Source organism: Ipomoea nil, unplaced genomic scaffold (assembly GCF_001879475.1).
Source record: "Ipomoea nil cultivar Tokyo-kokei standard unplaced genomic scaffold, Asagao_1.1 scaffold0805, whole genome shotgun sequence".
Classification (NCBI taxonomy): Eukaryota; Viridiplantae; Streptophyta; class Magnoliopsida; order Solanales; family Convolvulaceae; genus Ipomoea; species Ipomoea nil.
In genome coordinates, this window is record NW_017617233.1 from 1,450,942 (window position 1) to 1,466,185 (window position 15,244).

Below are 15,244 nucleotides of genomic sequence, written 5' to 3' on the forward strand. Positions count from 1 at the left end.
TCTTTATATTTCTACAATATTCTCTTAATTTAAAAAATAATTTCACTTTCATATTATATTATAAAAATAATAAAATAATTAATAAAAAATAACAAAAAAAAAGAGTACTTGACACATCAACTTTTGCTGTCATTAGCAAACTTGCAAAAGTAACAAGTTTGCTAGCCACGGTAGATTTAAAACAAAAGAAATCATGCTTTTTTAATTTCCACATCATCTTGAAAGTCCAAAATTGACTGGGTTGAAGACAACCTAATAAAAGAATTCATCAATAGATTACTATTACAACATAACAACAACAATTTTTCTTGTAGTGAATGAAAGTGATTTAATTTGAACATGACTCTTTAATTTACGAAAAAGTCTATAATCAACACTCGAATGTAATTTTTGACCTGGCCTTTTAAGTTTTAAGTATTTGTTTGTAAGAAATTTTGAGCACATGATTTCTCAATTTAATATACTCTTATCGTAAACTTATAACCAATTAACCTAATACAACTCATTGTTTATAGGTTGTATGATTATATATTTATATAAATCATTTTCAAACATTATATGTTTACATAATTACATACGTTAGTGTTTCATAATTATATATTTATATAATTCATGAATCATGATCATGTAATTAATATATTGGTTGAAATTTAATGAACTAGCATGATATATATAACACAACAGATAAATAGTTATAAATTCAATATATATAATTAAATTAATCATATTATGTTTACAAGCTTTATTTATATGATTAATTATAACTTTATGTAACTATTAATATAATTATATAGTTAACATAAAGTTTATTTATTGTATATTTTTTATAAACTTTTTAAGTTAATTAGAGTTTACATGTGTGTATGTGACTATGTCTACACACACACACACTCATTTATGTTTATACACACGTTTGCTTCCGAGGTATAGGTTGTTTCATTGGAATAAAGCTTAATTATTATTATATGGGAGGTCAAAAGTTTAATTCTTGTTTTATACAAAAATATTATGACATTTTAAAAATAATATTTAAAAAACAAACACGCCCGCTAGTCCGCTGTGTACGAGTTGGGTCAAGTTTCCCAACCCACATTAAAAAATGGGCCGGGCCGAGCTAATTTTCAACAGCTCATATGCGTCAGATTGGTCAGTTTAGACAGCTCTAGATATAACACCGGTGTCAATTATTATTGTTGAATTTTTCTTATATTTTTTTTATTAAGAAATGAGATAAATTATCTGTATTGATCGCATCAAACTTCTAAGTTATGTTTACACTGCTTCTATATCACCAAATAAAGGACCCTAAATGCTATAATGTGAGAATTTATTCAATGTGATTGACTTCTTGTGAACATTAAGTACTGCTGAGTCACCATAATTTATCATTTTACAATCCTCAACCGGAGTGTGAGCTCCTGGGACAAGGAACTTCACATTTTGAGATAGAATGAAAATAAAATGGAATGTCAACATCCTTGTGAAAATGTCCAAAAAGCCACGAAATGAGCTCATGCGTAGTTTAATAATGAAGCAGAAGAAGAGAAAGGTGAGGGCAATGGTGGTGACATGCCTTTGATATATAGGACAGTGGGATGACCCGTCCAACTAGTCAACCAATAAGAGCATCCATATTAGTTGGGGAGATTTGGGAGATAATGTAAAAGTAATTAGGAAAGAGAATGTGGGAGGGAAGAAAAAAAAAAGAAAAAAAAATAACAAAACAAAAATTGAAAAAAATAATAATAAAAACCTGACGCGTCAGGCGCGCTGTCAGCCCCCGTGTAGACATTGGTTGTGCGCAAACGCGCACAGCCAGTGTTGTTTTTTATTTTACTTTTTCTTCTTTTTTTTTTTCCTAACATTATCCTTGAATTTGCAGAATAAATATTTTCACAAATAACCCTACCCCACATTTGTTATTATCCCCACCCAAGATAATTCATCTGACAATAACTCCATAATATCCACTGATGTGGATGCTCTAAGGCCTAGGTCACATGGTCCGGTTCAAAGAATAACTAGACCAAGAATACCCAAGAAGATACTCAATATGGAACACCTTTAAGGGGGGGGGGGGGGGGGGGGGGGGTTGGTTCAGGTAATCTTAGATTACCTAGGTAATCTGAATCTGGTAATGTCATATTACATTGTTTGGTTCAAGTTATGAGATTACCAGGTAATGTTATATTACCTGAAAGCTGATGTGGCGGTAATGTTTCAAGGTAATGTGATTACCCCAATTTTTTTAGGTAATCTTATATTACCTTGAATTATTCCAACTTTGCCCTTGTTAACTAATCCTTATATAATAATAATAATAATAATAATAATAATAATAATAATAATAATAATAATAATTTGAAGGTAATGTGATTACCACCATTTTTTATTAGATAATCTTAGATTACCTTGAATTATTTCAACTTTGCCCTTGTTTAACTAATCCTTATATAATAATAATGAAATATATATATATATATATATATATATATATATATATATATATATATATATATATATATATATATATATATATATTATTGAGGGCATTATTGTAAATTGATTCATATAACCTAAAATATAACGCTGAACCAAACAAGGTAATATTATATTGCACCATTCAAACCAAACACACAAGGTAATCTTACATTCCCAAAATCTCACATTACCTTTCAAGAGGTAATCTTATTACCTGGGTAATCCAAGATTCCGTGAACCAAATGCCCCCTGAGAATAAGGATTGGACTTTAGTATTCATAAAGTAATAAGGATTGATGAGCTTATTATTCATAATGTAACAAGCACTCATAATATAAGGCAGTCTAGGATTTATATTCCTTGTAAGGCTCCTAGCCCAAAATATGTATAAATAGACCCCCATACAAGAGAGGGGACAAGCAATACTGGGCAATACAATACCCATATTTTCTCTATATTCCATATACTCGTTATTTTAACGGTTGTATTTGTCAGTCGTTGGTTGTCCAAAAGTCATAAAATAAACATTGACGTCATCCGTGGGGTCGTGGGGATTGATATGAATAGTCCTATGATATCAACTCATCAACTTTTGCAACAATATCTTGCGGTGTGTACTGACCACCAGTCCCCCGAAATTGGACCTGCACTATTTCCCAGTGACCTGGTTCTCATATAAAATACCCATATATTCTCTATATTATCTATATTCTCATATACTCGTTATTTTAACGATTGTGTTGATCAGCCGTTGACTGTCCAATGATTTTTTTTTAAAGCGTTGTTCAGGATATGCTACTGGTCACTCATAAGCAATTCTACTTCCTTTGATCTCTATTTTGATTGCTGAAACATGTTTGGAAAAGGATAGTGGTTGTGTTTTGGGACTGTAAAAAAATGCATCCTCAATTAAAGAAACAAATTATAAAAAATGGTGCACATTAAGAAGGAAAATAAAGCACCTTACCAGAGAACGAAGTTCAGTTTACACTCATTATTAAAACTCATTATTAAAAATGTCAATGTATGGCAATATAACATCGTGACACACTTGATGCATTGAAAAGATGCTGAGTCTACAACAATGTTGCAATCAATCTTGCAAATCTATAAAATGAAGAAATTTTAAAAATAACCACCATCACAGTATTCATTGATCCTGTATGTAAAATACTTATTGTGCATCATTTAAATATATTACAACTAATATAAATTTACAATTTATTTCATTTTCTAGACTCAACATGTTTTGATTAAAGGCACAATCAGCATCAATTTTGACAACAAAAATATTTCATATATGAAATGTAACCACTATTTAAAAAAGATTTATGCATAAAGTGGTAAACTATTTAAGTGCATGCATTTAGGTGAAAAGGCGGCAATGGGTACTCCAAAGGTTAATATCAGTTCAACAAAAAAAATTATAAAAAAATACACACGCACACACACAAAATCAAGTACTTCACTCGTTCATACTAATTCAAAAAATATGAACTTCAAAATGAATATGTGCAATATTGATGTGAAAATTTTTGATTAAACTGGACATAATGCGATATCAATATTCAAACTATCTGCAGAGTCGTTGTTGTCACTATCAAGTAAAGAGACTTGACTGATGTTATAAACACACGTTCCTATCATCTCTCAATGAAGCATTTTTTAAGTGTATAATTTTTATTTCTAAGTTTCAAATCTTTGACCTCCAAGTTGAAACTCAACATTTTGAAAGAATAAACACACATTCCTACCATTTCTCCATGGAACCTTTTAAGTGTAATTGAAAACTTTTATTTTCGAACTTTGGTCTATTATATTTCAAATATTACATATTGAACCAGTAAGTTAAATCTGCGCGGAGATCATTATTATTACTAATTATATGTGTGGAGGCACACATTTATTTACACTTGAGTTTTAAGCAAAGTCAAATATAAACGAGATGTAAGAGAAACATGCAAATATAAGTGTGTATTTTTGTAAATATTTTTTTAAAAAATATACATAAATATTAATTATTTACTAATTTAATTTTTTAATTAGCAAAATAATTCTAAAACGTTTTATGAAATTTTTATAAGCTTCTTAGTAGAACTAAAAAAACGTTTCTAAAATGTTAAAAAGCAGTCATTATATCGTGGACTGCGGTGCACGTGTATTGCGGTCAAAACGGCGTCATTTCTTTAAGTAAAGAAACGGAGCACCGTTACTATTAACGGAGCGCGCATTTTTGTGTGCGTTAATTATCAACTGAAACTACAGTGTATCTAAACCGACACTGCCTTACGTATTATTTTATATATTATCAAATGAAACTGCAATTATATCAAAATGATACTGTAGTTATGGTGAAATGAAACTGCAGTGTATATAAAATGAAACTGAATAACATTTCACATATTTGAGTGTATATTGTGCAATGAAGCTGTAGTTATATCGAAATGATCATGTAGTCGTGTTTTAATGAAACTATAGTGTATATAAAATAAAATTAAATAACATTTTCACATATTTGAATGTATAAATATCGAATAAAACTGTAGTTATATCGAAATGAAACTGTAGTTGTGTTGAACTGAAATTGCAGTGTATACAAAATAAAACTGAATAACAGAGTTATTTTTTGCGTAACAGCGCGGAACGGGAACCGTTTCTTTTCATTAAACAAAACAACATCGTTTTGAAGCTTGATGCATAATCAATTATGCACCATGGTGCACGATATAATTTTCCGTTAAAAAGCTCATCTTTAAAACTTTCACGTATTTTATATTTTAATTAAATGGGTTTGAAAATATATTACAATATGAAATAAAAAAAGTAATAAACAAAAAAAAGCCATTTTGTCCCGCGGGGCTAGGTGACTATTTCAAATGGTTCGACTAATCATTCTTAAGTTTGATAAATTTTTTTTGGACTATAGTCTACACAACTATGTACATCATGAGTATAAAATACATTTTTAATATACTAAAAATATATTATTTGTGCATGAAATATACATTATTTGATAGTATATAAAATAATATATTTTCAAATAATGTAATTTATGTATACAAATAATGTATTTTTAATATATTAAAAATATATTTTTTATTTATGATCTACACAACTGTATGGACCATGGTTTATGAAATAATGATTTATGGATGACAACGGGGTGGAAGTATATTCCCTGTCCCTGTCTTTTGAAAATATTTTCCATCCCCGTTTTCACGGGAAATTAAGCGGGGACGGGGATTGCCATTCTCCATCAATTTCTAGTCAAAATGTTAAATAATTTTAAATTTTAATAATAAAATTTTTTAAATATAAATCCTAATTGCAAAAATTAATATATATATATATATATATATATATATATATATATATATATATATATATATATATATATATATTCAGTGGCGGGACGGGAGGGGTGTCCCCGTCCCCGACGGGGAATCACAAATGTTTTCCATCCTCGTTCACGTTCTTCGAAAATCTTTCGCATCCCTCTTCTCTTTCGAGGCAGGAATCGGGAATTTCCACGGGAGACGGGACACATTGTCATCCTTATAATAATTGCTTTAAACCTTGCTCCAATTAACAAAACAAATTAGTCTGACATAAGCCGGAACATAATATATTTACAAAAAAAAAAAATCCATTTTTCTAATTTCCTTATTTTCCCCCTATTCTATGTGTCTCTTCATGTGAGGCTACATATGATGCGGTGAAGACTGAAGAGCATAACACTAAACAGTGAGTGAGTGCTCACCATCATCTTCAACCTCTGTTTCTCTCTTGCCATAACTCTCCCCTTCACCAAACCCTAGACCTTACAGAATGACTATGGAAGATGTCTGGAAAGACATCAATCTCTCCTACCTCTACGACCACCGCTTCAACCACGATCCCAATCTTCAGGGCATGAGTTTGCAGGACTTCTTGGGCCGACCCTTTGCCAAAGACACTCCGCCCAGGCCTGCGCCGCCGCCGCCGCCGCCGGCGACCACCAGGCTGAATCTCAACTCCGTCCCGGAGTTCCATTTCTTTAGGACTGTGCAAAACTCGGCCTTGCAGCCTCCCCGCCCTGTTTCCCCTAAAGCGAGTTTCGAGGGCTTGGCTTCTTCATCTCCGGCGGGTAGCAATGCTAGTGGAAGAAAGAGGGCGCATAACTCCGGTAATAGCTCCGGCGACCACCGGCATAAGCGGATGATTAAGAACCGGGAGTCGGCTGCTCGTTCACGAGCTAGAAAGCAGGAAAGTTACTCTCTTTATTCACATTCTTAATCTCATTTCTTCACATATATAAACCCTTCCTTACCTTCATTCCAAGATCGATCAAGAAAACTTGAACCCCCAAAACCAAAATCATCTCCCAACCCCCCACCCCACCCCACCTGTGGGATCATCTTGTCTCCTCAGCAATGGCAATTGCTCTGGGCAGACACAGATTCTCAAGAACATGTCTCCACCTTCCTAAGATTTTCTTACACGATCAGCTCAGTTGTTTTTGGGTATTTTTTTAGATTCTGATAGCGATAGTCATAGTGTGAGAGTTATATCTAATTGTAGTGGTCACCAATTTAGCCCTTGGCAATAGGTTTAGCGTCATCGTGATTTATCCTTTTACTGTCCTCGGGTCAAGTTGTGGTGTCCCGGGCACCGGGCTAGTCCTCCCACCTATTGGACAATAGGTCACTAGTAATTTATGACTCTACTATCCTGTCGGGCTGAGTTGTGGGGGTCCTGGGGCGAAGAAATTTCTCCTAGGCAAGATTGTCTATGTCGAACTCATAGACATTAGGACAAACCAACCACACTGGATGGTAGCTAGGTTGTCTTAAGTACTTGTATTGTAGTGTTTATCAGATAGAATTAAGGTCTCATGTTTAATCCTTATTTGCTCAAATGTTTATACAAACAGAAAAAGAAAAAAAGGGACAATAATGGGTAGCAGGTTGTCTTCTGGACTCTATGCACAATGCATTAGTTTCATGAATGGAATATGTGTGTTATCTTCTGCATTCTTGGCTTCTTGCTTGTGTTGTTCTTGACCACCTGGATGTGTGTATTGAAATACCCGCAGGCTTATACAAATGAGTTGGAGCTAGAAGTGGCTCATTTGATGAAAGAGAATGCCAAGCTCATTAGACAATATCAGCAGGTATACAGTACACCCTTTTCCCTTATAACATTTCTGGATGGTTTGTGAAGCTTTTAATCTGCAGATGAAATGGTTTGTGAAGCTCCCAAAAGGGGCATGCTTTAATGGTTTCCTTATTGAGGTTATGGCCTCATTAAAGAACACTTGTGTGAAAGATTGGTCTTTCTATTTATAACATGTGTACTAAAAGGGTGTGGGTGAAAGAGACTAATCAGGGAAACCCAAAGCCACCCCGATGGTGTGCACTGAATAAACTCTTCCTCTTAGGAGTAGCTTGTGGTTATGCTTTAATGGTTTCCTTATTGAGCTTTTGGCCTCATTAAAGAACATTTGCTTGAAAGATTGGGTTTTCTATTTATAACACGGGTACTAAAAGGGTGTGAGGGGATAGTGACTGGTTTTGAGTGAAACCCGCAATCATTACTCGAGAGTATGCATTGGGTAAACTTCGTCCAAAAAGGCCATATCCCGTTCTTGGTTAAAGTCAAACTTGTAGCTTTGTGGTTATGAACTCTGACCGACTTGGCTGAGATTGCTCCTGAAAGTGACTGATTTTATAGTGTGTGTGTATGTATGTGTATTAACTTGGTTTCTTGAAATGGGCAGTTGCGGATAGAGGCAGCGGCTGCTCCCAAAAACCGGAAGCTCTACCGGACCTCATCTGCTCCACTCTGATGAGTAATCTCCTCCATTCCCAGCTCCACAACAATACTAGGATTTGGGAAACAACCTCTGATCTGCTACTACATGATCAGATTAATCTGGGACATAATCTAAGAAAGAAAACTACTTGTAATTGTTGATGATGACTAGTATGTAGTGTATGGTTCTTTAAGGAAGAATTAGAGTAATGGTCAGAAGATGAAGATGATATTTTGTAAAATTTGGGTACGTGCATAAATGGAAGGTTGTTTAGTCTTTTTTGGAAAGGGAATTTCTTTCTTTATTGCTGTTCTTTTTTGCTTTTTTGCTTTTTTTTTTTTTTAAATCCTCTTCCATGCTACTATGTTTGCCACTGCTTTCATCTCTACCACGCATAATAAAGGAAATAAGAGTGTAATGGATAAAAATATCTTGCGGGTCTCGTACGTCAAGAAAGGAAATAAGGATATAGTGGATAAAAAAAAAAAATAAAAAAAAAAAGCATCACATAATTGTGTTGTGATATAATGGATAAAAAAAAAAAGCATTTTGAGTCTTTTGTCTGCTAAAGTATTCAAAGATATGATTTTGAAATTTATCATAAAAAAAGTATGAGAGATTGGTGTATGTGGTGGACAAGAAATTTCACTTAAGACTTTTTTTTTCTCGCGCGGTAAATTTGACTGTGGACTATATATGCATCAAAACGCATTCACACAAATAGTGAATGAGTTAATACCTAAAATGGTCATTGACTATAGTGGTTTTTCTCAATTTCGTCTTAAACGATTTTGGTGACCTAATGAAGCCCCAGACTTTTGTATTTTTGCTCAATTTAGTCGTCCATATGTTATTCCGTCAAATTGGTGTTAAATAAAGGGACAATTCAGTAATTTCAATATTGGTCTCTCTTTACTCTCAGCCCTGCAAAGTGCGAAATTCCCCTTTCTTTTGCGAATTACTCATATAATTATTCCTATCCCTACGAATCAAATTTTATATTTGCAAGTTTGGGAGTAATTCGTAAAAGCAAGAGAGATTTCGCACTTCGCAGGTCTAAGAGTAAAGATATGTCAATATTGAAATTACTGAACTGTCCCTCTACTTAACACCAAATGGATGGAATAACAAACGGATGACTAAATTGAAGAAATATACAAAAGTCTGGGACTACATTAGGCCACCAAAGTCGTTTAGGACGAAATTGAGAAATACCATTATAGTCGAGGATCATTTTGGGTATTAACTCAATAGTGAATTTTATGCAGTGAACTTTGATTTACTGAATATCATATTTCTAAGTAAAATGAGTGAAGCGTCCTGAATAAGTCCAACTATGCTCTACAAATAATTAATCTTATGTACAACATAATAAGCCTAGAATATAAATGCCTAAATAATCCAACCTTCAATTCGTTTGTATATGATCAAATAATAAACCCTATGCACACAAATAGTGAACCTTATGCATATAACCAATGAACCCTTAATGTGTTTTCATACTATTTTGTACATGGTAGGGAATATCCCGACCGACATAAGCTCCGCCACGACCGACTTGCCTTTGTCTTTCTTTTTTGATCCTTGCAGGTAGCAGGTCGGGCTTTTTTCATAGAGATCCCGGTCGGGAACGGCCGGAAATTGCCCGAACGCTGGTGTCGACCACCGAGCGGTAGCCCTTCGACGAAAGAGCTGGCACAAGGACGCGAAGGGACGCGTGCCGGCTCTTCATGGCGACAGACAGGGCACCCGGGAAGATGACACGTGGTGGCTACGTGGAAGACATGCCGAGCAGCCGGAATCTTGTCCCCGGCACAGCGGCTATAAATGCCCACAGTAGCTACAGTGTAGAGGACTTTTGGACGATCGATAGGTTGTTGTTAGAGAATCCCGACCGCACTCAGTCGGTACTCAGAGCAACCAAGTAGATTGTACTTAGGGCCTTTACCGTGATCAATAAAGATTTTACTTGCTTTAATTGGTCTCGTGTTATTTTATATTGCTTACATATAATTAGCAGTATCATTTTGGCGCCGTCTGTGGGGATCGTACGAGAAACCAACGTCTTGACGAGCACCCGGTCTCTATACCAACATGTATCCGTGGGCACACAACAACTTTGCCGACGACCAGGCGGACGCGGCGAGCTCCTCCGACCACTATGCTACCCAACAGCAGGGTCAGACGATGGACCTCAACCTCAACCTCTCACCACCGCATCCGTCAAATACATACCCGGCCGCCCAGCAGCCGGTGAATTACATACAACCAGGATACCCAACACCCGGTCTGCCATACCAGCAGCAGCCCATGATGTATCCCGCCCAGTATCCGTACCCGGTCCCACCTCCACCATATGGGTATTGGCCGGGACAACCGATGTGCTACACTTCCCCGGTTGGTTATCCACCATATACGCCTGCTTATACAGCTCCAGCCGCCGCCCCTCCAGTACAACCGACCGCACAAGTAGAGCCGCAACGTCAGTCCACATCCCGGGCTCGACGCTCGGCTCATTCGCGGTTGGGGTCGGGGGGTGCTGATGCGATGGAGGCACCAGCTCAGGCCGTTCAAGCGGAGGACCCTGAAGAAGTTGCCCGAACGGTAGCTTTTGATCGTCTCCGACCAGAGATGCGCCAGCGTTTGGGACCCCAAGACCCGAATCGCGGGCAAGAGGACGTACAAATGCAGGAAGCTAGCCACGAGGCTTCATCCGGGTATAGCGGGTCGAGATCGCACCGACGGCGACGCGCTCGGGATACAGCCCAAGCCGCTCAAGCCGCCGAGCTCAACGAAACCCGAGGATTGCTCTACAACCTCCAGGCTGAAGTTGCGCAGCTCAGGAGTGCGTATCCTACAGCACCCCCGGCCGACCGGTCAACCCTACACCAGACGCCTTTCACAGCAGCGGTAATGGCTCAGCCTTACCCGCTCGACTTAAAGGTCTCGGGAGAGAAGAGTTACGACGGTCGGACAGATCCTGAGGCTCACGTGAATGATTTTTTCAGCAATATGATGCTGAAGGGCGTTTCAGACGCCGTGATGTGCAGGGCCTTCTACTCAACCCTCACCGGTCGGGCGGCAGAATGGTTCCGAACCCTGCAGCCGGGGTCAATCGACAAATTTGAGACCCTGGCGATCAAGTTTGTACGGAAGTTCATTACTTCCAAAGTGGTGAGGAAGTCCTATATGTACCTCGAAAAGGCCAAGCAGCTCGAAGGGGAAAGCTTGACCGACTTCCTCATCAAGTGGAAGGCAGCGGTCGGAGAGGTCGAGCCCATGGATGATGCGACCGCCACTCACATGCTTCACATCTCCCTCCGGGCGGGGTATCTGTACCAGGATTTTATCCTTCACCCCCCGACTACCTATGAGGAGGCCCTCCGAAGGGTCACTGATTATGCCAACGCAAGTGAGGCGAATGCCGTCAAGCGCTCGCAGGAGGTCGGCTCTTCGTCCCGTAAACCGGCCAGCCGGGCGGAACATAGGTCGGGAGATGACAACCCCCGATCCCGCACCAGGCTTGGAGAATTTACGGCTTTGAACCGATCCGCAGCGGAGGCCATGCAATACGCCCAGTCCTGCAACCTCATCAAACTCCCCCATCCCGATCGAGACGGCCCTGACAAGAGTAAGCACTGTGCTTACCATCGATGCGCCGGGCATGACACCGAGGAGTGTACCCACTTGCGCCAATTATTGGAAGATTTGCTCAATTTGGGAAAATTGGACAAGTGTGTGGGAAAGAGAGAAGACAGCAAGAGAAATACCGATCGGAGGGATCACAGGCGATCTCATCACCGCTCTGATCGGTCGGGTCAGGACCGAAGAGACGATCGAAGGGACGATCGTCACGATGACCGACGGGACCTAGACCCTCCATCCGGTAGCCGCCCATCCGGCAAGCCCACCATCCATGTCATATTCGGCGGGCTGGAAGATGCATCTCGATCGAGGACGAATTGTCCAGTCGCGATCGTAGATTCTCGGGAAACTGGGAAGAGGCAGAAGATGGAACCCATAACCTTCACCCTTGAGGACCAACCTAGCAGCAGCGACCACGGCATGGAGGCGCTCGTGGTCACGATCGACGTTAAGGGGACGGACGTCCAAAGGGTTATGGTTGACACGGGCAGCAGTGTGAACGTCCTATACTTGGACGTGTTTGAGAAGCTTGGCCTCGACAGGAAGGAGCTGACTCCGGTCGGAGTACCACTGTCAGGATTTACCGGGGCTCTTATTTACCCCGAGGGAAAAATAACGCTCCCGGTTGAGATCGGCACGCCTCCAAAGTCGATCCAAATGGAGCTAGAATTTGTTGTGGTCAACCTCCATTGCGTCCACAACATTATCTTGGGCCGACCCGCCATTATGAAGATCGGTGGGATAATTTCTATGCCCCACCTGTGCATGAAATTCCCCACCCCTAACGGGGTCGGCGTGGTCCGTGGCGATGTCCAATCCGCCCGGAAGTGTTACACCCGAGCGGTTAATAGACGTGATTCCGGTCCATCTTCCCGGGTGAACACTATAGCCAAAGAGGAGGCTAAGGAACGGAAGGAGCAGCCCGAGCCTTCCGAAGAGATAGAAGAAGTTCCCCTGTCCGAGGGCCGCCCTGACAGGAAGATTAAGATTGGCCGAGCCCTCACTCCCGAGCTCCGAGCGGAAGTTTTGGCCATACTTCGGGAATACGCTGATATCTTTGCGTGGGGGCCCGAAGACATGCCCGGGATCGATCGGTCGGTCATCTGTCACAAGTTAGCCGTCGATCCCGTAGCAAAGCCGGTCGTGCAGAAAACACAACACCTTTCCTCCGATCGCCGTGAGTTTGTCAGGGAGGAAGTCAAAAAGATGGCGGCAATCGAGCACATCCGTCCGGTGATTTATCCCGAGTGGGTGGCAAATATCGTTCTTGTCCCGAAGCCCCCAGCATGGAGGATGTGCATCGATTTCACGGACCTCAACAAAGCCTGTCCGCTCGACCCGTATCCTCTACCAAGCATTCACCAGATGGTCGACGAGACGGCCGGGGCCGAGTTAATGAGCTTCATGGATGCCTTCAAGGGGTACCATCAGATCATGATGCACCATGAAGACGAGAGGAAGACAGCCTTCGTGACCCCGGATGGGCTGTATTGTTACCGAGTGATGCCGTTCGGTCTGCGGAACGCAGGAGCCACCTACCAGAGGATGGTCAACATGCTCTTTGCTGATCTGCTGGGCCGAACGATGGAAGCTTACATCGACGATATGTTGGTCAAGAGTCGGGACCGATCCGACCACACTCGGGACCTTCGGGAGTGCTTCCAGATCATGAGGAAGTACCAGTTGCGGCTGAACCCGACCAAGTGTACATTCGCGGTTCAGACCGGCAAATTCCTCGGCTATATGATGACCAAGAGAGGAATCGAGCCTAACCCGGCCAAAGTAAAAGCGATTCTGGACATGCAGCCGCCTTCCACCGTTCGGGAAGTCCAGCAATTGACCGGTCGGTTGGCAGCCCTCAGCCGGTTCCTCTCCAAGCTAGCCGAGCGCGCTTTACCTTTCTTTAAGGTATTGCGGAAGGTTAACGGATTCGTCTGGGACGAAGAATGCCGAGTGGCTTTTGACGAGCTGAAGGAATATCTCATGTCACCAATCGTGCTCTCAAAGCCCGAGCTCGGAGAAGAGCTGGACGTATACCTCGCCGTGTCCGATCGCGCAGTAAGCGCAGTATTGTGCCGAACCGATCCGGAAGGGGTCCAGCGACCGGTGTATTATGTAAGCCACGCGCTACATGGTCCCGAGCTCCGGTACTCCCGGCTAGAGAAGGTCGTCTACGCCTTGTACATTGCCGCGATGAAGTTGGCTCCCTACTTCCAGGGTCGAGCAATTCGCGTGTTGACCGATCAGCCGATCGGTCCAGTCCTCCGAACTGCTTCATCATCAGGTCGCCTAGTCAAATGGGCGTTAATGTTGACCCAGTACGCGATCGAATACCGACCAAGACCGGCTATTAAAGGTCAAGCTCTTGCGGACTTCTTGGTTGAGTGCACCGCCCGGGATACCCGGCCTCCTGAGGTTGCGGATCCCGAGGCTGAGTGGTGGTCGTTGGCTACTGACGGGTCAAGTAGCAAAAAAGGAGCAGGGGGAGGAGTAGTAGTCACGAGCCCAGAAGGATTCAAAGTCTATTTTGCTCTCATGTATCAGTTCCACCCGACCAACAACGAAGCCGAGTATGAGGCATTTGTAAATGGCTTGCAATGCGCTCGGGACTTGGGGGCTGAATACATCCGAGCCCAAACAGATTCTGCGCTCGTGGTCGGGCAAGTTCTCGGGGACTATGAAGTCAATGGTGAGCGTTTGCAGTTGTACCGAGACCTTGCCATGGAAAAGCTCGCTCAGTTCCGGGGGTATACCGTCCGACACATACCCCGATTAGATAACGCCGATGCGGATATCTTATCCAAACTGGCCCAAGACGCCCCGGAACACATGTCGAAGATAGCTCGGATCTTGGTGATCCCCAAACACAGTATCCATCGCCTGCCGGTCAATCCAATCCAACCGGTGGGGGACAGCTGGATCACCGATCTGAAGGAATACCTCGAGCACGGTCGACTCCCAGACGACCCACAGCGTGCTCGAAAAGCCAAGCTGAGAGCCCCGAGGTTCCAAGTCTTGGATGGTCGTCTTTATCGGCGATCGTATGGAGGCCCTCTTATGCGTTGCTTGACCGCGTTCGAGGCCGAGTTAGTCATGAAGGAGCTGCACTCGGGAATCTGCTCCTCACATCAGGGAGGTCGATCCCTAGCCCATCGTATCATGTTGATCGGGTACTATTGGCCGTCCCTCCAGCTAGACTGTGAAAAGTTAGCTCGGGAATGTGAGACGTGCCAACTGTACGCCCGGATGCCTGGACGACCGGCAACGTTCTACCAGCCAGTCACGACCGCAATTCCTTTCGCTAGGTGGGGGGTAGACATCTTG

At 41.3% G+C, this 15,244-nt stretch overlaps 1 protein-coding gene across 1 annotated transcript; it reads left to right on the top strand.

Annotated features, from left to right (window-relative positions):
- Positions 1–6,149: 6,149 nt before the first annotated feature.
- Positions 6,150–8,579, top strand: LOC109177546 (bZIP transcription factor 27-like). The gene is made up of 4 exons (XM_019326929.1): positions 6,150–6,726; positions 7,556–7,633; positions 8,240–8,307; positions 8,341–8,579. Coding segments are annotated over exons 1-4 (564 nt in total). The 5' UTR covers positions 6,150–6,309; the 3' UTR covers positions 8,342–8,579.
- The last annotated feature ends 6,665 nt before the right edge of the window (positions 8,580–15,244 follow it).